The sequence below is a fragment of the Neolamprologus brichardi genome, chromosome 22 (assembly GCF_056152115.1).
Source record: "Neolamprologus brichardi isolate AB-2024 chromosome 22, ASM5615211v1, whole genome shotgun sequence".
Classification (NCBI taxonomy): Eukaryota; Metazoa; Chordata; class Actinopteri; order Cichliformes; family Cichlidae; genus Neolamprologus; species Neolamprologus brichardi.
The window spans coordinates 24,875,461-24,899,895 of NC_142124.1; the positions used below are offsets into that span (position 1 = coordinate 24,875,461).

The window sequence follows — 24,435 nt, forward strand, 5'->3', positions numbered from 1 at the left end:
TGTGTAGGATGCCCACTTTGAGCAGTTTGGATACAGAGAGGTGAGGTAAGATTGGGCACGTGTAGAGGAGGAAGAATGGATACACTGGACAAAGGAGGATGAAGATGGAGCTGCTAGGCACAAGGAGAATAGAAAGACCTCAGAGGAGGTTCATGGATGTAGAGAGGGAGGACTGTTGTGACAGGAGAATGCTGGGATAGGAGGACATTGAGGCAGATAATCCGCTGTTAAGACCCCTGGAGCAACTGAAATAAGAAGAATACAGCAAAATCATAGTTAAAATTTAAATAATTAAAGGTTCATTTTACTGTTCTCTGGTTCTTCTAAGGTTAATAAGTTTCAGTAGCATAGGGAGTAGTGTTGGCAAAAGTACAGACATGGTTTAAAAATAATATTCTGGTAAAAGTTAAAGAAGTGATTCAATGTCTTTACTCAAGTAAAAGTAAAAAAGAAATTCTGCAATGCTAACTGAACCTTGTGTTATAATAATACAATAAAATCATATTAGTTAGATGGAAATGCAAACTTAATTTCAGTCTAAATTCTAATAAAAAACAATTCTAATAAATGTACTCAGGTTGAATCAATTATGTAAGTAAGTAAGTAAAATTTTATTTATATAGCACATTTTTAGGTAAAGGATCACAGAGTGCTTGACAAGGTATAAAACAAAAACAGTCAAAAGTTAACAAAATGCAATTCTAAAAAGATGTGTTTTTAGTTGTTTTTTAAAAGTGATCACTGAGTCCACAGATCTTAAGTTCTGAGGAAGAGAGTTCCACAGTCTGGCGGCCACAGTGGCAAAAGCTCTGTCTCCCTTGGTTTTCAGCCTTGTATGCTGAATAACAAGTAAGCCCTGATCACAAGACCTCAGGGACCTACTAGGGACATAGGGCTGTAAAAGGTCAATGATGTAGGCTGGTGCTTGTCCTTGAAGAGCTTTAAATGTCAGAACCAGTATCTTAACATGGACTCTGAATTCAGCGGGGAGCCAGTGCAGCTGTATAAGCAATGGTGTTACATGAGAGTACTTAGATGTTTTTGTCAGAATCCATGCTGCAGCATTTTGGACAATCTGCAGACGCTCCAGGGAGTTTTTGTTTAGACATGTAAACAGTGAATTACAGTAGTCCAATTGCGATGAAATGAATGCATTGTAGAGGGTGACTTTGCCTCCAAACCTAAACAGGAAGATGAGTAAAGCAAATGGTTACAGTGGGATAAAGAACGTCTGGTGTTGTGGTGTTGTTCACGGCTCTAAAATCCTGTACCATTCATCTACCCTTACCTGGGCCCATAAAGACGGGAAGTATTGGCATATTCCATGATGACTGATATGGGACGATCACGCTGGCCTCCAGTAATCCGTTTATAGTGTTGTACTGGGGTCACCAGACCAGACCTTCACCAGGGTTCAGGATGATGTGGACCCGGGCTGTGTCAACTAGACGGACATCATGTGGCGTGGTGGTCCAGATAGCAGAAGAAATGGAGTCTAAGAATCTTTGTGTGTCTGACCTCTCTCATCCATTGAATCGGGGTAAATCCTTCCCCTTGGGCTTGTTGTACTCCTCCAAGGAAAAAGCAATGTGCTACATGCTTTCTTCTGCTACCTTCCAGAGGTTTGGTGTGTCTGTAGCCTCACAGGTCCAGCTCAGGTCTCTTTTTGACCATTGGGCCCAGTGTTCTAGCCTCATAGTTGCTTCCAACTGCCAGCGTGACATGAGGGTGTGAGGTGCTTGCATCTGCGCTTAAGTTCTACCAGGAGCTCTGTAGCTCATCCAAACCACATGAGGCTGCCACCCCCTTCTTTCCCAGCAAAGATGTCAGTGATTTTCAAGGCTTGCTGTCTCCCCTCCATTTCTTCTAGCCATTCTTCCTTGTACTCTGTCAGTGCGCCCCAGGGCAGCTGTGGCTACAATGTAGCTTGCCATCACCAGTGTGTGAATGTGTGTGTGAATGGGTGGATGACTGAACGTGTAAAGCGCTTTGGGGTCCTTAGGGACTAAGTAAAGCGCTATAAAGGCCATTTACCATTTACCATTTACCATTTTACACCTCATCTGTTGTCAGAAAATATGCCAGTGTGCAGTGCAGGACATCCTCTCAAAGGGGAAACTTAAATAGTGGCTGACCAACCCACAAAAACCCAACTGAAACTAACATAACAATGAATTTAGAAGCAGGAAATTGGAGGTAATCCAGGTCTTTATGTCTTTAAGACATTCCTGCAGTTTAACTAATTGGTGTGTCTTATCTGGCTTCATGGACAGATAAAGTTGGGTGTCATGTGCATAGCAGTGAAAATGTATGCCATGCCTTCTGATGATATTGCCTAAGGGAAGCATGCATAATGTAAACAGAATTGGTCCTAGCACTGAACCCTGTGGAACACCATTATTAATCTTAGAGTGTGAAGAGGACTCTCCATTTATATGAACAAAATGTTGTCTATTAGATAGATATGATACAAACCACTGCAGCGCAGTACCTGTAATACCTACAGCGTGCTCTAATTGCTCTAATAGGATATTATGGTCGACAGTATCGAACGCTGCACTAAGGTCTAGCAGGACCAGTGTTGGGCAAGTTACTTTGAAAAAGTAATAAATTATAGTTACTAGTTACTTCTTCAAAAAAGTAACTGAGTTAGTAACTGGGTTACAAGATTCTAAAAGTAATTAATTACTTGAGAAGTAACTATTGCGTTACTTAAAAACAAAAACGTTTAACCCTATGGGGTCCAGGGTATAATTGGCCATTTTAACTACTTTTGATTTTACCTCACATTTCACCTTTAAAAACGATTTACTTTGCCTTGTTTGGCATCATCCTTTTCAGCACAACCTCATGTGTCTGAATTTACAGTTCTGGTTTTATTTTGACAAAGTGTATTAACACAATGGATCTAAAATCAGACAAAAAACATAAAATCAGAGTACAAAAGGTTATATTTTTTACTGTAACAACCACAAACATGTTTAATGAATCATATTTCATAACTTTAAATGCAAATATAAATTGTCAATTTTAAAATCATATGCACACGTTTTGCAAACAACAAAGTTATTTGCAGCCATTTAAAGCCTTTTACCTTTTTTTTTTTTTTTAGAACCATTTCAAACTATTTACATAACAATCAGGTGTTCTGCATTCAGTAAGATGCCACACAAATTATTTGTGCCACTCCAAAAAATAATTTCTGTCCACTATAATTGAGAACATCACAGCTTGATACCTGCAGGCCTGACAGCAGCAGGTATATCACTTCTGTTTTCTACCTGCAGACAGCAGTTGCCTCATTGTTCTGACACACAACACAAAATTATCCACAACACTACACACTAACTACACAAGACAACACATTAACTACACACTCCAAACACGCTAAACGTCACAAATCTCTCTCTCTCTCTCTCCCCCCCCCCCCCCTCCCCCTCCTAAAACTTTCCCCTTCCACCAAATGTCATGTTGCCATATAATTTTTTGATTGGTCGATATGGTGCATTTTTCCACAAACACAGAAGGGCAGTTTTTTGTTTGTTTGTTTTTTAATTTTTGATCATAAGCAGAGCTTGCGCTTGCTAGCGCTGTCCTTTGACAGTAAACGTGACAAAACTATTGAGGAAAAAACACCACGTAAATATTGTTTATAATCACTACTATAATGAATGTTTTACGTGGGTTGCTTCCATGTAACAGATATAAGATGCGGTAAGCTGAAGACAGCTTCAACTGTCTGTTTGTTGAAAAATAGTACGCAACCGCACCGTAACAGTAACGGCGCTGTAACAATAGAAATAGAAATTAGTTAGATTACTCATTATTGAAAAAGTAACACTGTTAGTAACCCGTTATTCCCATCACTGAGCAGGACAAGCACAGAGATGAGTCCACTGTCAGAGGCCATAAGAAGATCATTTGTAACCTTCACTAAAGCTGTTTCTGTGCTGTGATGAACTCTGAAACCTGACTGAAACTCTTCAAATAAACCATTCCTCTGCAGATGATCTGTTAGCTGTTTGACAACTACTCTTTCAATAATTTTTAATATGAAAGGAAGGTTGGAGATTGGCCTATAATTATATAAGACCGCTGGATCTAGAGATGGTTTATTAAGTAACGGTTTAACTACAGCCAGCTTGAAGGCCTGTGGTACATAGCCGATTATTAGAGATAGGTTGATCATATTTAAGATTGAAGCATTAATCAATGGCAGGACTTCTTTGAGCAGTTTTTTAGGAATGGGGTCTAAAAGACACGTTGATGGTTTGGAGGAAGTAATTATTGAAGTTAACTCAGAAAACTCAATTGGAGAAAAAGAGTCTAAATGAATATCAATGGTACTGAAAGTAGCTGTAGATAATATTACATCTGTGAGATGATTGAGTAATTTTTTTTCTAATGGTTAAAATTTTATTTATGAAGAAGTTCAGGAAGTCATTACTAGTCAACGTTAAAGGAATAGTTGGCTCAACAGTGCTCTGACCTTTTGTCAGCCTGGCTACAGTGCTTAAGAGAAACCTGGGGTTGTTCTTATTTTCTTCAATCAGTGACGAATAGTAAGATTTATTCAGAGCTCACAAAATCCAGGACGACAGTTTAGTGACCAGTTTGGACAAAAGACAAATTCTCAGTTTTGATGTTCAACAAACACATTTATTACAGAATTTTTAAACCATGTTTTACAATGAACATGTCACTTCCTTTTTGTCATCAGATCAAATCTGAATCAGCACACTGTTGAGACTAATTTTCTTTACTTTCCCTCCATGATTCTCTAAGACAAAATAAATGTCTATAAACCGACATTTTTAAATATTAAAAAAACAAACAAACAAAAAAACACCTGCTGCCATTCACTGGAGGGGCCTACAGCTAGTGGGAGGGGTCAGATTTCATTGGCCGTGCTGATTGGTCGGTACACTGGAAACGGTAACGCAGGAAGCGAACTCGCGGTTTGATGTGGAAGTCAGCAGGTATCCTCCAGTTCCACATTTTCTGTACCTGAACGAGAAACTAAGATTCAGTGAAGAGATTCACATGAGAACAATCCCGAACAGACATATTAATTAACACACGTTTTCAACATGTTCCAGCATGTGTTTGCAAAGCTTCTCTGTTGCATGCTACAATAGACGGTTTAAATAATGGATCATATTTTGGATCATTTTTATACCCTCTGGTATGAGTTAAAACACATAATGAATTTATGTGTGGGTTTTTACTATCTGCATCTGGAGGGACAGATCTAAAACATCCAGTACTGATGCTGCAGGGTTTTCATGACCCTGAAATAAGGTTCTTTTAAATAAAAATCAGATTCAGGGTTTGATGAACATTGAATACAAAGAAAGTGTAAACTAAACAGGAAACATCAGACTGCTCAGGACATCTTCGGTGATAGAGAAAATGTATTAAATGAAATATTGTAAAGATTCGAGTCAAGAGTGTGATGATAACAAACCTTCAGGACCCTGACCAGATGGGTTGTACTGTTCAGTAACTGAACCTGCAGAGAACAAGCAGAACCAAGAAAAGAGAAAGAACAAGCCTTCAGCACCTGATCTCATATCAGATACAAACAGCAAAATATCCTTTAACCAAAAAATGGGACCCCAAACCGCATCCAGCACACCTTTGAACCTTCTGGGGCACAGATGCAAAGGAGAAAGTACACTTGGAGGGAAGAATTCTCTTCATCCAATCTGCAATTTTTTTATTTTTTTATTTTTTTACAAAAATACTGATATTAACAACCAAAGAAGAAACTTATCTTAGCATTAACCCAGGCTTGAAAAGCTTAAGCCCCTCCCCCTGAAGAAACTATGCAATCATCAGTCAGTGGTCTGATATATTAGATGTCTTTACCCCGAGGATGACAAAGATTTCCTACTTATTACCTCTGATGCTTTTACACAAAAATCACAAACACAGAAGTTCACAACAATTAAAAGATGCATGCTCAACCATCCAGGAAATTTCAGTCTCATGGTGACTGAAGAAGTTACTTGGATAAGTGATGAAACGTTTATCCCACTGAAAATGCTATGTCAACTTTTAGGGAACTCCCCCCCCAATGTGTGTGTTTTTAACTACTTGGTAAGATTACAATTCCCCACTAGTACATAGAAGACATGGAATACATGGAATTTTCCAATATGGTGGCAATGTGAAAAAGAGCATATGCAGTCTTAGTCCTCTAGAGGGCATAGGTTTCCACGTGACATGCAGGCTCTGTCCGTATTTCAGGTATGTGTTCTAAACCTTTTAAAGCTGTGAACATTTTTAAGACTTACCAGCCATCTGTGTGTGATCTGTCACAGCTGGAGGACCTGCAAAAGAAAAAAAAACGACACACACATTGTGTATTCAGTGTGTGTTGACACACCCACAAAGAGACACAGACCTACAGCAGAATAAGAGCAGACACTCTGAAACATGAACTCAATCCCAGTCAGTCACAAACACTAAACCTCACAACTTAATCTTCTCCTGCGTTTGAATGTGAGTTCAGGAATGAGCCAGAACCTCGTGATAGACCACATGACACTGATCTACACCTTTCTCAGGGATGCTGCTTTGTTTCATGCTCACACTTTAAACTGATTTGTAAGAGTGTCTGTGAGGGTTCTCAGTCATCCAGGTCATCATAATGGAAGGAGCTTGGAAAGAAAAGCATCTGGACAGTGGGATACTCCCACTGGGTTTAAATCTGGGACTCTCCACCATTTGACCCTTAGAACTGAAGAAGCTTCTCGGATGAGAGGTGAAACGCCTTCAAGCAACTTAAAGAAGTCCAGATGCTTTTCTTTCCAAGCTCCTTAGACCTCACCCTTCAGAGGTGACAAAGGACATCTAATTTTTTTTTTTAAACAACATCAATAAGCAAAGATCAAAGAAATGATCAAAACATGATCAATAAACTTTTTTTTTTCTTTAAGCCCCCCCCCCCCCCCCACAAAACCATAAGTAAACACCATAGCCCTTGGAACTTCGATTAATTGCAGGCTCCGTCTAAGTGTATAAAGAGCATGTTGTATACTTGGCTGTGTGACAACCCTTGTGAGTTGGGGCAAGTTGCTGGAATTGGACTGTTTTTTTTTAGGTGGGAATAGTTATAGTAGAACTTACTAGAGTCGAGAAGCCTTCCTGTATGATCTGTTGCAACTGAAACACACAGAACATACATCTGACCTTTGACCTCTCACCTGTCCGTTAATTAACTGTTAGTATATTGAAGGGAGATGGACTTACCTCTATCTGTCCCAGAGAAGTCTGCTGTCATGGTAACCAGATCTGTGTGAGGGTGAATGCCTGAAACTGAATCTGAGGAGAAGCAGACAGGAAAACGTAAACCCAGATATACAGACGAATGTACAGACAGGTGTACAGACAGGTGTACAGAAGCAGACAGATGCAAAGGCTGACCTACAGAAAGACAGGCAGATGTACAGATAGATTTACAGTCAGGCAGACAGAAAGACAGATGTAGAGACAGACGGCCATACATAAAGATATACACACAAATGCACACAACTGTAAAGACAAATGTAAAGATATGTGTACCTGGGTTATGTGTCTGTGTGACATCGACAGACGCAGTTTGAATCATAATGGATGGAGACTCTGTAACACATGATCATGTGACAGAAAGTGGATAACCCCCCTCCCCCACACCGGATTATGAACCAATGAGCTTCATAGTCATAGTAAGTAGTAGTACCTGTGACATCATGCCCGAATCCAAGACCTGAAGCTAGAAATAAGAGAACACGGAGCTTCATCCATTACTAACACTGTTTATCAGTAAACAGATTATTTTGATCTGTTCACCTCACCTGTGAGATTGACGTTAATCCTGGTTACTGACTCTGCACCACCTGATGACATCATCAGCACATTTTTATTTATCACATTATTTCACTGATCATTTAAAATACAATCCTGATTCCAGATTAACGACTGGCTAAGGTGACTCAGGTGTGGTTTCTGCACTTTGGCTGTTATCCTGTACTTCCTGTACGCCTTGTCTTTGACTGAAAATTGTATAACTTAAAATGTGAGGCTATTTTTGTAAGAAGTGTTCAAACCATTTAAAGAGCTTCATGTTGAGCAGTACCACTCCCTGACCTGGTGACGTGAACATTACATACTCCGGACTTTTAGCTTCTTTTAGCTCGTAATGTTAACAGTTTACTAGTCTAACGATGGAACAATGGAGACACTGAGGCTACGTCCACACGTACACGGGTATTTTTGAAAACGGAGATTTTCTGTTTTCGTTTTAAAAAATAATCCCGTCCACACGTAAACGCAGAAATGAAGGAAAACACTGCTAGGAACATCCCAAAGCAACAGGTGGCGCTATATTCCTAACCGTGTAGAAATGTTGGCCAATCAGAAGTCTAGAAGCCTCGGTGGGAAATAGTAAACAAGGATCGGACATAGAAGCAGAACTGAGTCGTATGTGTGGAGGGACAGTAACTGTGTGTGTATATGTAAGCATTTAAACACTGCAGAGAGTACAATTAACAGTAATAGCATTGTAGAAATTCATTTCACCGAAACAATAACGTGGCGCACACTGTGACGTCAAAAAAGGCGCACACCTTTGACGCTGCGTTTTCTCCGTTTTTCTTGTCCACACATAAATGCAAAAACTGAGTTTTCAAAAATATCCACCCTGGCCGGAGTTTTTAAAAATCTCCATTTTCAGTGACCGAAAACGCCGTTTACATGTGGACGAAAGGTGCAAACGCATAGAAAAATCTGCGTTTTCAAAAATACCCGGGTATGTGTGGACGTAGCCTGAATTCCAACATATAATCTGGTATAAATAATTAGCTTGATTAGACTGTACCTGTGAGATCAGTATAAAGATCGCTGAAGGAAACCAGTTTTTCTGTCTCTGCTGCAGAAACACAAACAGCAAAGTTAATCTGCGGAAACAAATGTTGCCGATGAAGGTGGTGTGAGGAGTATCTAAGGGGGTGATTTGAGCCAGGAATCCTTCTGAACCCACTATCTGACTTTTCAACAAATGTTTTGTGTTCACTTGTGTTCAAATGAAGAATCACTCAATTAATACAGAGGGCTTTTGCTTATTGAAGATGAGGCAGTACTGTTGTTTTTTTCAGAACATGACCATTATCTTACACCAGGGCCAAGCTGAGAATCAGCACCTCCTTCTCTGAAGCCATGGTCCTCTGCGAGAAGATGGTGGATTACTCCCTCCGTGTTGCTGCTCCAAGTGAGGAAGTTAAGTATTTCAGGATCTTAATCTTGAGTGATGATTGAGATGGACCAGTGGATGAGTGCAATTGCAGTTCTCTTCCACGTATCCTTATCAGGGTAACGGGGGGACATTCACACTTTAGAATCACCTATTAACTTAATCCCACTAATTGCATATCTTTGAACTGTGGGAAGAAGCGTGGGGAAAACACACACAAACATGGGAAAACATACAACCAGCCAAATGGTGGAGTCGAATGCAGGCAACAGTGCAGTACTGTGCTGCCCAGTAAGTAACATTCACAGATCATTTTCTGTGGAACAAGAGTCACGAGACCTTTGTGATTGATCAGATACAGCCAAAACTACCACTTTTATGTAAACATGCAGGGGAAACCCTGGGCTAATGTGACAGATAGTAGGCTTCATGTGAACGTTTATCCTGATCATAAATCTTATGGTAAGTGAATCCAGATAAGGGAAAGATACGTTGCTTCATAGCAACTGATCACAGTCAAGTAACGCGGGCCTTTAATGTATTCCTTTTTTTTTCTTTTTTCCCCCCTTCACAGATGACCTGTTGGAGTTTTTTCTTTTAAATTTTGCCTTTTGCATACGCAGAGTGTATGAATAATGCCTGTTTCCGATTAAAGATGGGATTTTCTTGGATGTTCTTAGCCGGAAAAGGGTGGAGTGCCCACTCCGGGTCGGGGATGAGTAGACCAGAGCGAAGCTCTCAATTTACCGGTCGATCTACGTCCCTACCCTCACCTATGGCCACGAGCTGTGGGTAGTGACCGAAAGAACGAGATCGCGGATACAAGCGGCAGAAATGAGCTTTCTCCGAAGGGTGGCTGGCCTCTCCCTTAGAGATAGGGTGAGAAGTTCGGCCATCCGGGAGGGGCTCAGAGTAGAGCCGCTGCTGCTCCACATCGAAAGGAGCCAGCTGAGGTGGTTCGGGCATCTGACAAGGATGCCTCCTGGGCACCTCCTAGGTGAGGTGTTCTGGGCATGTCCCACCGGGAGGAGGCCCCGGGGCAAACCCAGGACACGCTGGAGAGATTATATCTCTCGGCTGGCCTGGGAACGCCTTGGTGTTCCCCCGGATAAGCTGGAAGAGGTGGCTGGGGAGAGGGAGGTCTGGGCCTCTCTGCTTAGGCTGCTGCCCCCGCGACCCGGCCTCGGGTAAAGCGGATGAAGATGAATGGATGGATTTTCTTCTTCCTTTTTTGGGGTCCTCTGTTCCATGATTCATTTATTTATGAAGAAAATCAAAGAGGTAATATATCTCATCTGGCCTGTGAGAGACTCTTAATTCTCAGGGAGGAACTGGAAGATACTGTTGAGGAGAATAATGTGTGGAGCTTAGCCTGCTGCTACCGTGAATGGACAAATCATCGAGGTGGGTGACAGATGGATAGTCTGGTCTACTCGGGTGTGTTCTGTTGCAGATCTGAATGTTTTTATCGAAGTGAACTAAAATGGTGAATGTTTACCTCCATTTGTGTCTGTCAACAGGGTCTGTCGACCGTTTCCTAAACAACACAAAGTAAATTCAGAAAATCAAACAATAATTAAATAGTTGAAGGTATTTTTATATGCAGTAAATTTAAGAGCATGAAACTCTGAGGAATTACCATCAGCTGAATCAGCTGCATCTGTGAGGACAAATACAGCACCAATATGAAATATGGTTAACAGATAATGAAGGATCAGGACTATTGATATTTTCCTTAGTTCAGGTGCCAGAGAATGTGTCTTTTTTTAAATGTAAGTTTAGAAAAAAAGAAACAACATTGAAAATTCTACAGTGGAGCTAATGTAAAGTTTAAAACCTTTGGGATTACATTTATGCTACAGTGTGAGATCACCTTTCTGGTCTCTGAGAGCTTCAATGTGTGTTGAGGATGAAGACACTGCCCCTGAAAAGGAAAAAGATGCTGTTTTACTTTACTAAATAAGAGATGAAGGTAAACTTCAGAGTAAAAGTTAATCTGGTTTTCAGAGTAAAAGTCTTTCCTCTCACAACCTGCAGAGTGGGAGGAGCCAGAGACAGAGCTGGGTAATGATTGGTCAGGTCCTGAACTCAGGAAAGTTTGATCTGGTCCTGGCTGATCAACGTTGGTATCAGAATGATGAACAAGATCTTCAATACCAGGAAACAGGAGGTAGGAAAGATTAACAAGCAAGGAAAGGAAACAGCAGAGATACAAACACAGATGCTGTGTTTGAACTGCCACTAGCAGCTACATAATGCTTTTGGCTGAATAAAAACAATTGGACAGTTCAAAAACATCATGTTTTTGTGGGGGAGGAGTCTGTACTCACCTGCAAGTGAGTTCAGACTGTTCTGATCTGCATGTGGAGTTGCTGTAACACCTGAACCAAAAGAAAAACATCAACCAGTGTGATTTGTCCAATTTCAGACATTATTAAATGAAGAGGAAGTCATACCTGAAGGCTCCAGGTGAGAGGGTGCTGTCATGTTACCTGTGATAATTCAGAAACAAAAAGCAAAACAATAATCAACACCAATATCAAACAATCAAAAAAGAACAAACAAACAACAACAACAGCAACAACAACAACAAACCCTAACTCACATCAGAGCCCTTTTCCCCAGCTTTAGTAGTCATGGTTAAGTTCACTAATCAAAGAATCACTTTAAGTGTTTCAGAAAGAAATCAAACCTGGGGTGTTAACGTGACCATCTGGACCGAAAGCATCACCACCTAAAAACACAGAAACATTCCACTACAATAAAATACAGAATTATGTTTATTGGCTCAGACATCTGACAGGTATACTACAAAGTGACATTAATGGCTTTTTATCTGTGTCTTGTCTTTATATCTCATGAAAGAGGCTCTCTTTTTATATGAAAATATCACCTGATCAGCAAAATGTTATATTCAGAGTTTTGGTTTGAATCAACCACATTGTCACAGATTTTTAAATTTTTTTTATTTTAATTATTTCCAGCATGTTTTGAGTGTAATATAGATTCTCTGCCGTGGGAATATGTTTTATATGTGTGGTAAATCATCCCATACTCACCGAATGAAGCACAAGCTGTGCACCACATTGTCACAAGAATGTGTTCATGTGATTATTTAGAAAATGTGTGAATATTGTTCTACTTGATTATGATTTCCCGCTAAGTCTCATCGACGCCAAGAACACCTGTTCAACCAATCACATTCATTCACTCTGATCTGATTTCCATGTCTCCTTCATCAGGCTGTGGGACAGGAAGCCTTTTTTTAATATATATATATATAATTGTTTATTTTATTTTATTTTCACTTGCTACACACGGGACAGACATGACTGTCTGTCCCGAAAAGGGAGAATGAAAGAGAGGTAGGGGAAGAGCGAACAGCGGGGAAGAGGAATGGTGATAAAGGGCAAAAAACAAAACAAACAGACAAAAAATACATATATCAATCACCTGAATCACCTGTTGAGAAAGAAAAAAGAGACAACAAGCAAAAAAAAAGGAGAGCTATATAATAAACAACATCATCGCAATAATCTATGTGAATATAACAGTAAATACTAAATATTGAATATTACTGTGCAGCACGTACGATCGACAGCGCACAGTGTGCTTTGAGGTAGCAGCCAAAAAGAGTGTAGTTTGTGTGTGTGAGCACCCGTGTGTACACCTGTGAGCATGAGCGCGCTTGAATTCAAAAAGTTCCTTCATGTAATGATCTGCTAGAGGGAGTGGGGGTAGCGGGGGTATGTGAAGACTCCAAACCTCCCTCCACTCGCTCATATGTAGTGTTGATGCATGTGTGTTCTAAGGTGCATTTAAAACCCAGGAGGGCATGGAGATACCTGCCAGAGAGCAGCAGGTAGCAGGAAGCCTTAATATATCCAATTTTAGATCTCACAACTAAGGTGCAGCTGTTACCGAGATGTATTTTGTTTTTTTCTTTATAATTGGTTTTATTCTGATTTTAGTGTTTATTTGTGAGTGTGGTTCTGATTATATTTGCATGATTTTATTCTGATATTTGTATTGCATGTTTTTAGTGTTTGTTTTTTTGTTTTTTGTTTTTTTTGCATGATATTGTTTTAATCCACTGTGGACTCTGGACAGTTAGCAAATAGCAGGCGTCTGTTGAGGTGTGGGTGTGGCCTATCAGCTGGGGAAAGGACTTGTTTAAAGAAAGTTGGCTGAGCAAGGGGAAGGGCCAGATATGACATGGCTATTAGCCAGGTCAGACGATGGTTCTGGCCAGTATGTTTATTTACAGGGCGATGCAGCGAGCAAGAGACTCAAGTGCGGAGTGCAAGCTGCGTTGTGATGTGGGGGTGCCCAGTGGAGGGATGAGACAGAGATGGGAGGTTTCTCCTAGGACTAGGCTGGGGTGGCCCCCACTTCAGAAGAGGAATTCCTCTCTTTAACTTTTACATATAAGGAACATTCGTATTGGGTTGTAGGACAATTGAATTGCTGGACTGTGTGGGATTTTACTGTACAAAGAACATTTTATTGTAGTTTTAAGAATTGTTTTTATTTGTTCTTGGGGGATTTTAGGGTACCAAGAACATTTATTGCATACGATTTTTTAGAATTTTGTTTGCTTTTATTCCTGCTTTCCACCTCCATGAATAAACCTTTTCTTGTTAGACTTGTAGTCTCTGTGCCCTGGGAATCTGATCCCCTTTTATTTAAAGAACTTCCTGTAACACAATCTGGCTCACCAGTTTTAGTGTCTACAGAAATAAACAGCAGCATTGACCATACTCATAGGTAAAATAATTAGCTGTAATTAAAATATTTTACTGCTCTGTGACATACATCCCCATCTTGCTCTATGTGATATTTTTATATTCTTCCTTGACGTTTTAATAATCATCATCATCATCTGATAATGTGTCACTCACAAATGACCATGACCTGTGAAATAACACATTTTGTCTGAGGGCTCTCAGGGAGTGAAGCAGAGAGCCTGGCCTAACAAAGAAGACTAATAATCTGATAATCATTATCTCTGACTGGGGTTTAAGGTTTTATTGAGCCCGCTACTGCAGAGAAAGCCTGTTTGTGTCGCCACATCCCTCTGTGAGTCAGAGCTGGAGCAAAAGACCAAAAGAGTCAGTGTGTATCTGGAATGACCTCAGATTTTATCATCAAATCAAGCTTCAGATTTAAGAAAATTATTGGTTTGTAAAATGAGAGCAGCTGAACTTACCCATCATGCCAAGCAGGAAGTCATGGCTAGATGGCTCTATGGATCCTAAAGGAGAAAAAGTCAATGACAGCTGCTGAGAGATTCCTCCTTAAAGCCATAGAAGTGTTCTTTGCCTTTGTAGCAATTAAAAATCTGACTTGAGTGATGTCACAGACACCTCACCTGGACACTCACCTGTATAACCCAGGTGAGAAACGTCACCCTGAACGAATCCCACAGCATCTGGAAAAGAGAGTTGAACTTAATGTCTCTGAGCTTCTTAAAAAATAGGTTTCACCTGTCGCCCTTGTAGCCCCTCTCCATACCGCGTTACCTGTCTGACTGCCAACTCCACCCCCTCCTCCTCCATTCAGGAGCTTCTGTCCATTACCTCGAAAAAACGAAACAAAACAAGAATTGATAATTTTTTGAAGAGATTGTAAGATCTTTTGTCTGGACTTCTTTAAGTTGCTTGAAGATGTTTCACCTCTCATCCGAGAAGCTTCTTCTGTTCTAGAGTCAAATGGTGGAGAGTCCCAGATTTAAGCCCTGTGGGTGTTTCCCCATGAGAGGGACAATGGCATCTAAAGGACAAAGGTCACTCTTTCGAGGATGCCAATGCCATCTATGTCCACTGTGAACGACCATCCTTGAACAGAGGCGGTGGGTTACGACACCAACTGTCTACCATCTATAATCCAGATCGCTTCCCAGACGCCTTAACGCCCATTCACGTCCTTGGCCATTTGACCTCAGGAAATCACATAATAGGATGGAGCTTGGTTTCACAATGAGCTCACCAAAAACCTTGGCTGATTGTGACCTACACCCATTTTCACACCTTGGTTCGTGTGATTAGGTAGAGGATCAATAGGGGGGTCTGTTGTCCTTCTTGGGGGGACACTCCCACAGGGCTTAAATCTGGGGCTCTCCACCATTTGACCCAACTGAAGAAGCTTCTCGGATGAGAGGTGAAACCTCTTCAAGGAAACTTAAAGAAGTCCAGATGCTTTTCTTTCCAAGCTCCTTAGACTACAATGAACTGAGAATCTTCACAGACATATTGAAAGGTCTTCAACTCATTCATGTTTAATCAATGATCTATTGATTGGTCTCTATTTGAGGGATTTGAAAGCTACTTACTGTTGGTCTCTGAGCCAGCTCCTGCAGAACCTGCAGACAAAGACCAGGTTTAAAGATGTGAAGCTTTCTATGCTAAAGGGCTCGTACAGTCAGCTGTTGTGCTGAGCTTAAGGAATCAATAATTCTCAAAATGTCAGCAGAGTAATAATTAGACTTACCATTTGTTTCTGTGTGAGATAAAGCAGAGGAATGCTTGTCTCCTTAAAACACAGAAATCATCGATTAACACACCTTGTCATTTAATGGACTTTCCTTATTTTTACTATTTTTGCCTTGTAGATACATACTGAAGACATCAAATATGTGAAGCAAGATATATGGAATTATTAAGCAAAGACAAAAATGATAAATAACTCTAAATATGTCTTATAGTTTAGATTCCTTTGCTTTGTTGACAGTGCTGCAAACCCTTGGCCTTCTCTCAGTGAGCTTCATGAGTAGTCACCTGATATGGGTTTCACTTCGCAGGTGTGCCTTGTCAGGGTTTATTTGTGGAATTTATTGCCTTCTTAATGGGGTTGGGACATTCAGTTATGTTATGCAGCACCTCAGATTAGAGCCCAGGTAAATGCCACAGTTCCAGTAGCAGACACATCTCTACATCAACTGTTCAGAGGAGACTGTACAAATGAGGTCTTTATGGTCAAAAAGCTGCTAAGAAACCACTACTAAGGAAAAGCAACAAGCAGAAAAGATTTGTTTCAGGTCATGAAACACAAGAATGGACATCAGATGAGTAGAAATCTGCTTTCCTTTGATGAGTCCAAATTTTAGATCTTTAGTTCCACCCGCTGTGAAAGGATGGTCTCTACTACTACTACATGGTTACCACCATGAAAAGAGGTGTGATGGCGTGGTGGTGAACTGACCAAAATGACTCCAAGACCGCAGCAACGGCTCATTCAAGAGGTCATAAGACCCCAGAACAACTTTCAAAGAACTTCAGGCTTCACGTGCCACAGTTAAGGTCAACGTTCATGACTCTACAAAACTGGGAAAAAAGAGAGTTCGAGATGAAAACCTCTGCTCACAAATACTGTGGATTAATGAGACAAAAGTTGAACCTTTTGGAAAGGTGTATGTCCAGTACATCTGGCATAAAAGTAACAGAATTTCAGAGAAAGAACATCATGCCAACAGTAAAATATGATGCCGGTATGGTGATGGTCTGGGACTGTTTACTGCCTCAGGACCTGGAAGACTTGCTGTGGTAAATGGAACAATGAATTCAGCTGTCTACCAAAATGACCTGAAGGAGGATGTCTGGCCATCTGCTTGTGATCTCAAGCCGAAGTTTAGTTGGGTTCTGCAGCAGGATAACGATCCAAAACACCAGCAAATCCACCTCTGAATGGCTTAAGAAAAATAAAGCGAAGACTTTAGAGGGGCCTAGTCAAATTTCTGACCTGAATCTGGTTGAGATGAGGGGTGACCTTAAAAAGGTGGTTCAGGCTTGAAAACCCTTCACTGTGGGTGAATTACAACAATTCTGCAAAGATGAGAGGGAAGTCCTCCACAGCATTTATTTCCAGTTATCGCAAACACTAGATTGCAGTTAATTTCCTGCTTAGGGTTTTCCAACCAGTTATTAGGTTTGGGGGGTAATCACTTTTTCACACAGAGCCACATAGGCTTGGATTTGTTCCCCCCTTAATGATAAACACCTTAATTCTTGTGTTTACGTTTTTGTAATGTCATGATGCCATTTGACGATGATTTCAGTGTTTTGACATGAAGTTTTGTTCCATCCAAATGGATACAGGCCGCAAATAGTTATTGACTGCACCCTGTTTGTTCTTCAAAATAAAAGTCCACATATCTGCCATTTTTAAAAAAGCCCAGGCTGTTTACCTGCAGAATGGATCAAAGCTGTGGAGACATCAGAGATCTCAGCTGCTGCAGAACCTGTAACAACAGGAGCAGTTTTTAGCTTCTAAATACAAAAATCAGTGATTAAAAACAACAAAGTAAAATGGTCAGATGTTCAAAGCCCTTACAGACCGTGCAGTGGACTTATGTTTTGAGCACAGGAAGCATTGTCTAACACTTCCTTGTGAGATTGTTTCCAGTAATGGTGGCCAAGTGTGTATCAGAGCAAGACAAAGAGATCCTGGCCATGAATTCGGAGTAGAAAAAAACAACTGGTGTTGCAATATTAGTATTGAAAAATCCCAACACAGGATTGTGGAGAACCACTGATGGTGAGTACAGCCCAATTACATTCTGGATGATGGTGAAATGGTGTGGCCAGCCATGCGATTGGATTGTGGGAGATCTCTGAAGGGCTGAGTCAAGCTATTCCTTGGGATTCAGATGTTTTATTAGTCCTACCTGGGTAGTAGATGGGTAGTTGTGCTTTAAAGCACTGCTTTGAAGGGACTGCTTTTTGGGTCACAAGGAACATTAAAAGACAATTCAGACTGGACTTCATTCTACAACAGGAAGACTTTATTTTGTTTTATTAATTTCATTTAATTTCATTTCTCCTTTTATTTTGCTTGTTTTACACCTATGAAGAGCAGGTGTTATTTTCCAGGTTGTGTGACTGTGTACTGTGTATTGTTTATGATTTGCTTTCCTAAGGTAACAGGGTCCCAGTTGTTCACTTTAGTGATGACTTTTTTCCTGAGACGCTAAAATCAAAATCTCCTTCCAAACCTACGTAGATATTTGGAGTCTGTGTTGAAATTGATATTGCAGTACAATAAGAGGTGGCTGTAGCTCAGGAGATAGAGCAGGTCACCTACTAATAGGGAGGTTGGTCGTTTGAGCCTTGTCTGCTCCAGTCTGCATGCAAATACAGGCCAAAGACATTTGCCAAGATATTAACCCCACTTGAGAGCAACCAAGAGTATATATGTGTGAATGTTAGATAGAAACACTTACATAGGAATAGCATAAGTAAAAAGTGCTTATGAGAATGGATGAATGGGACAAGTTGTAGAACCTGCTTTGTGCTCAGAGTAGAAAAACGCTATAGAATCCATCTAATATTTACTGGTCCTGAGTAGAGGCACTACACTGTATTGATGTAGCAAAACGACTGGATAGTTCAACCGTTGTAAAGAGGTTTGAGTGCAACATGTCTCTTAAAAGTATTAAATTGCCACACAGATTTCTGTGTGATCCTTTAAGTAGGGAGTGTTTCCACTGATGAGACTGTAACCTAACAAAAGTCAGAGAAGTGATCAGAGCAGAGTGACTGAAATCTGATTACCATTCAAATCAAACATTTTACTGTCTAAGATGTTCATATTTGTCATCGCGTTTCTCTCTGGATGAGATTCACCTGGTTTACCTGCTGAGCTTCCGGCTGTTCCTTCATGTGTTCTTCCCCCTGCTGTTTGACCACTGGAAGCTGAAAATAAACATCATTTTTAAACAAGTATATTTGCTCTCAGACTGAAGAGTTAGAATGGAAGTAGAATAGAAGGCAGAGCCTTCAGCTTTCAGGCCCCTCTTCTGTGAAACCAGCAACCAGTTTGGATTCAGGAGACAGACACCCTGTCTATTTTTAAGATTAGGCTTAAAACTTTCCTCTTTGATAATGGATATAGTCAGGTGAGCCTGACTGCTAGTTATGTTATAATAGCCTCAGATTGCTGAGGGCTTCCCATGATGCAGTTTCTGGGATTTGACGTTGAGTGTTTTTTCTAATGATAACTGTCAGGGTGTACAGCAGGCTCTGAGAAAAACCGTCATGAATTTTCAACTCTTACTTATTTTGTTTCGTGAACCTTAGTTTAACAACTAAATGTCAGAGAAGCTCTGTTTTCTATGACTACACACGGTCCCAAAGCCAAAAGCCTAACACAGAACACACAGAACACAGAAATATCAGTAATATTTCAATCAAATAAGAGAATGTCTCTCAATAAAGTTGGGATAGACTCTGATAAGCTATCAGCGTTCTGTACTTTTCTCTAACATCTTCAAGAAACTATACATTTAGCTGAACTTACCACTTAGATCCTGAATGTCAGAGGACACACCTGCAGAGAAAATACACCTGAGTCAAACCACGCATGTCACCAAAAACTCATCTTCATGTTTTCTTGCTGAAAAACCTCTACATTTATAATCTTTACTTCCATAAAAAAGAAGCACAATTTTATCATCAAACATTTACATTTCTTCCTCAATATTCGCTTGTGTGAAATACAAAAACTAAATATTATTTTTCTGTACTTTCTAACATAATGGTGATTTCATATTTCTTTTAAAAATGAACAGTCTGGGAGCGCTAGTTTTGCTCAATGCATTGACAACCACATGTCATACGACTGAGAGCGGCTGGCCTGGGTTTGAGTCCGACCCGCGGCCACATGCCTTCTTCCTTCTCTTCACTGTGTTTATCAAATAAAGCTAAAAAAAAAATGAACAGGCAGTAGATTATTACAGTTAGCTGAAATTAGACTGTACACAGCTACATATGAATATAAGAAACACAAACTAAGAGTTTTAGTCTCTCAAAGACTGCAGAGACTTCACTGCTTGTGTTTAGTAACATATTTGCTACTTTTGCTTTTGCAGAGTTTGTCCTGTACGTGATGCCGTAGTTCTGGACATCCTGCAGTAACCTGAGGAGCTCAGGAAGTGGACTAGACCCATTCAGGGTAATCCTGGTCTGAAAAGCAGCCAGTTAATCTGGATTAAACCTGAGACCAGTTGGAACAAACAAAAAAACTTTTCAGGAAGGAAAAACCTGATCAGGTCTACTCACCTGAACCCCCAGCAGCCCCCACTGCCACCACCGTTGCCGTGGTGGTCCGCTGCCCACCAAATGCTCCTGCAGGAGGGGGAGGGGCAAACTATCAGGTGTTCGGCATGAATGAAGCTTGTGTTTCCAGAGATTATTAAAAACCTAAAGGCATCATTTGAGATTCATTCTGTGACACATTTAGATAAGACTGAAAAACATATATTACAGATTTTTAAAGAGATGTTTATAAAGTTCTCACGTCACGTTCATTTAAACAACAGTCTGATGTTTGAACTTTTCATTTCTTTGTGTTTATGCAGGTTTATAAGATAAAACTACAGGGCAAAGGTCACAGTGTGTTTTGCCTCTCACCCTCAATCTTATCTTGACTCTTGGAGTCATCATCATCTGGAAAGAGAAGACATCCAACATTTATGTCTAATTAGAAGTTTTAAACAAATGTCACACTTCTCTGTTTTAGTGTCTTTTTATTTCTGCTCTGACTTTTGACCTCTGACTCCTTCTACCTTTCCCTCTGGCTTCCTGAACTTTCCCCTATGCACGTATGTCACCTAGCTTAGCATTAACACATGTGCTGCACTCACTGCTTCACTAAGATTTATGATTTCTAATATTTCATTTACTGGACAGAGGCCACGCATCCTACAGGAGTTACACTGAAATTAATTCAGTCAAACACAAACAAATTAACAATAAACAAAGAAAACCTATAATATCTTGACCCGGATGTGGTGGTTTGTGTCAGTTAAAACATTTTAGTACACAAATGAGAGATAGGTGATGTTCTGAGGACTGAGTACTGTGAAAAAGCTGTTGGATTTTGTCATTTTTCCCTCAAAAACAGAAAACACCACCTTCTCCAAACCTTCACTGTCAGCCCTACAGTCTCACACCCACTGTACTTTGAACAGGGACCCGAAGAGGGGTCATTGAGAATGTCTCACACACATTTACTCACCCAAACAAACCCCAAGAACCAACACCAGGTAATATTTGGCAAACACTGATTACCTAAGGTTATGTCATGGTTATGTAGTGTTTCATTAATAAAGAAAGAATCTCACTGCCTGAAGAGTTATTTTGAAAAGCTTTGTGACTGAAATGTGTGACATGTTTGTGTCTTTATGATAAGTTTAAACCGGTTCGAAAAGATCACAGGCGATGATGATGTTGTCCACTCTGAGGCTTGTGTGAGGGTCAGGTTCCATTCGTGTGACCTCAGTTTGGTTTCATTTTGTCATCAGTATAAACTCTGAGTTTATGCTTCATGAACAATTTGACACGAATCTGCTTTTCACAATAAAAGCTGACTTCTCTCACACACACAAGGCCTACCCTCCTCCTCCTCGGACACCTCCCCCTCCTCTGTGGCCTCAACCTCCACCTCCTCCAGCTCCTTCTCTGGAAGACACACAGAAAGTCTTCTCTCCAAACAGAAATAATAAAATGAAATAAGATACAAAACATAGCTTCTCTTTTTTTACCCTCCAAGGGAGCGGTAGAAACTGCTGTTGTCAAAAAGACGGCCATGGACATGATCAATAGATTTCTGTTGTGACAGAGGAGATTAATCAGTACTGACCAACACTGTCAGAATCAGCCTCACATACACTCATCAATAAGATACAGGGACAATAAAATAATCAGCACCAATAAACCTCATCAATGATCATTAGTAATGAGTCCATTTCTGCTGAAATCAATCAATACACAAACCGCTGTCAATATAATCAATACCACCACCACGTGGAATGACGATGGCTGAACTCTGATTGGATCAAAAAACAAGAAACTTTTTTAGTGATCTGATTGGACAAATGAGCTGACAGTCAAAAACAGTCAGTAATAATCTGCATCCAGTCAGGATGAAGTAATACCAATGATTTCAACTACATGAAGCACAGCAGAACTGCAAAAGTACTAAAGTATTACAACACTGACATGCAGCAGTGTTTGTTGTATAGTGCAGTTATAGTAGCACTAGTACAAGACATATGAGTAACAGCAGTCTTCACAGTATAAAGTGTATTATTATTAGTAGTTGTAATAGTAGACTATTAATACTACTGCGGTAAAAATGCAGTGGTATTATTAGTGTTAGCAGTATAATGGTTGTGGCAATAGAAGCAGTTTAAAATGCAGTAACATTAGTAGTTTTATCAATGTTAAGTGCATTATTATTATTATTATTATTAATATTATTAATACTATTGTTAGTAGCAGTAGTATCAAAAGTATATAGTGCAGTAGAAACAGTTTTGGTAGTACAAGCACAGTAGGATAACAGTATAACAAGAATAAAATGAAGGAGTAGTCATCAATAGCTTTGTGTAGAGCAGTATTATTATTTTAAAATGCAGTAATATTAGTACTATCACTCATGCTGGTATCTTTAGCAGTACATAGAGTAACATTTGTAGTAATAGTAGTATTACAAATACTCACGCTGGCAGCATGTTGCTGTGTGACAGGTGTGTGCTGAGCTAAAGAGACGCACCTGAAGAGCTGCAGCTCCTCCTTCAAACACTCGTATTTATACTCAGACAGGAAGGGAGGGGCTGCTCATGCTATCTATGAAAATACTGCAAATACGACTGAGACTAAAACTACTAGATCATGTACTGGTTCTTATATGAATGTTACTTTCCTGGTCCTCACTGGCCCTGAAATCCATCCTAGTTTGCACTGGAGTAGGGTTCACCAGCAGGTTACCCATCCTAACCAGGTGATGTTCAGGTCTGCCCCTGGAGGTTACCTTAGATTAGACAGGTAGAAATTGTTGCTAACTTCCAGTCAAACATATTGATTACACAATCAAGTGAAAACAAGTGAACTGTAACTACTGTGACTCATGTGACCTGCTGGTCACCTGTTACCTGCAGAACCCACTTTCAAATCACTCCACTACATCTCAGGCTTGTTAGTTACTCTGAAGTCTGTGTTTGTGTTAACTGGCAGCTATAATGAGCCAATCAGAGCTTTGTAGGCAGGGTTAAGAGCAGGAATGACATCTTCCGGGGACACACGTCTGATCTGGGAGGATGTGTCATTCAATTTCGGATTCAATTATGAGTAGCTCAAAAAAATTACGACTAGCTCTGACATCATGTAGGAATCAAAAGCTGATTGGCCAAACCAGCTAACTTCACCCTGACCGCATAATGAACCACTCATCCATCCATTTTCCTCCACATATTCAACTCAAGATCATGGTGAACCAAAAAAATTGTTATGAAGGGGGCTTCCACCCTGTCAATGTGTCACAAGGACGACAGAGATTCTGTCGTTAGTGTCTGTGCTTATTGCATCGTAATCATTATTACACAGGGAAACTCCTCTGTTAAAGAGTAGTAAAAACATGCCATGAACTGGATTTTCAGCCTATTGTGGTCATGAACGCAAAACAATAAATTAAAGACATTAAACGGCTTTAAAAAGTCAGGGACCAATGTGCATGTCAAATCATCTTAAAGCAGCTGTGTTTTCTGTTTGTTTTCTATGTACAAATAAAGAAATGATAAAACCTTCCACAACTATAGACACTTTACAAAACCTTAAAGGCCATATAACCTTCAACCCCCCTTCTCCCAGGGTTTCAGCTTTCAACTCTAATTAATTTCTTGGTTAAAACAGACTTGTATTGTTGGACTGAAAGATGAGAGTGGTCTCTCTGCTGCCAAGCTGAGCTGAGACCCCGGCTGACCTGCAGTCTTACAGTTTTTCACCACCTCTAAGACACTTTTCAGAAACCATCCACTCTGTTCTTAAAACTGAACACAAATACAGATTTTGTATTCTGATTCTGAACACAATACTTTTATCTGTTTTTAAGCTCATACAGCCCCCTTTGATTCAAGGCAGAAATGCAGCAGACAAAAAAAAAGTTTAAAAAGCGAGGTTCAATCTGGTCTCCTCTGTGAGCCCAGCTGTAGTTTGTAGAGGAAGTCCCTTTTAATGCAGATTTCTGGAAAAAAGCGGTATTAGTTTTTCACCGATGATAAGACACATTTTTAGAAACCTTTATACAAATAATATCAGATTTATGAAAGCACATTAAAAACAAAATCTCCTCAAACAAAGAAGCCATCAGCTCAAGCCATACAGAGTCTGTGAGAAACAGACAGACAGTTCTTAAACTGATCTTAT

The 24,435-nt window shown here is 40.1% G+C and overlaps 1 protein-coding gene across 7 annotated transcripts; it reads right to left on the reverse strand.

Moving 5' to 3' along the window:
- Nucleotides 1-4,684: 4,684 nt before the first annotated feature.
- LOC102777658 (uncharacterized) lies at nt 4,685-22,935 on the reverse strand. 7 transcript variants are annotated; one of them, XM_087835310.1, is made up of 29 exons: nt 22,735-22,935; nt 21,774-21,838; nt 21,625-21,690; nt 20,641-20,676; nt 20,290-20,355; nt 19,529-19,558; nt 18,865-18,924; nt 17,418-17,471; nt 15,725-15,766; nt 15,567-15,596; nt 14,758-14,814; nt 14,619-14,666; nt 14,445-14,489; nt 11,928-11,969; nt 11,692-11,727; nt 11,566-11,616; nt 11,267-11,383; nt 11,109-11,159; nt 10,875-10,895; nt 10,734-10,772; nt 8,864-8,914; nt 7,842-7,883; nt 7,727-7,759; nt 7,570-7,629; nt 7,258-7,329; nt 7,135-7,170; nt 6,300-6,335; nt 5,468-5,512; nt 4,685-5,007 (listed from the first exon to the last, which is right to left on the reverse strand). In XM_087835310.1, the coding sequence occupies exons 1-29, from the start codon at nt 22,743-22,745 to the stop codon at nt 4,973-4,975; spliced, it is 1,377 nt and encodes a 458-aa protein (XP_087691436.1). In that variant the 5' UTR covers nt 22,746-22,935; the 3' UTR covers nt 4,685-4,972. The 7 variants fall into 7 exon arrangements, with proteins under 7 accessions (XP_087691436.1, XP_087691434.1, XP_087691435.1 ...); XM_087835308.1 differs by having other exon boundaries at nt 14,607-14,666; XM_087835309.1 differs by having other exon boundaries at nt 18,856-18,924.
- Nucleotides 22,936-24,435: the final 1,500 nt, after the last annotated feature.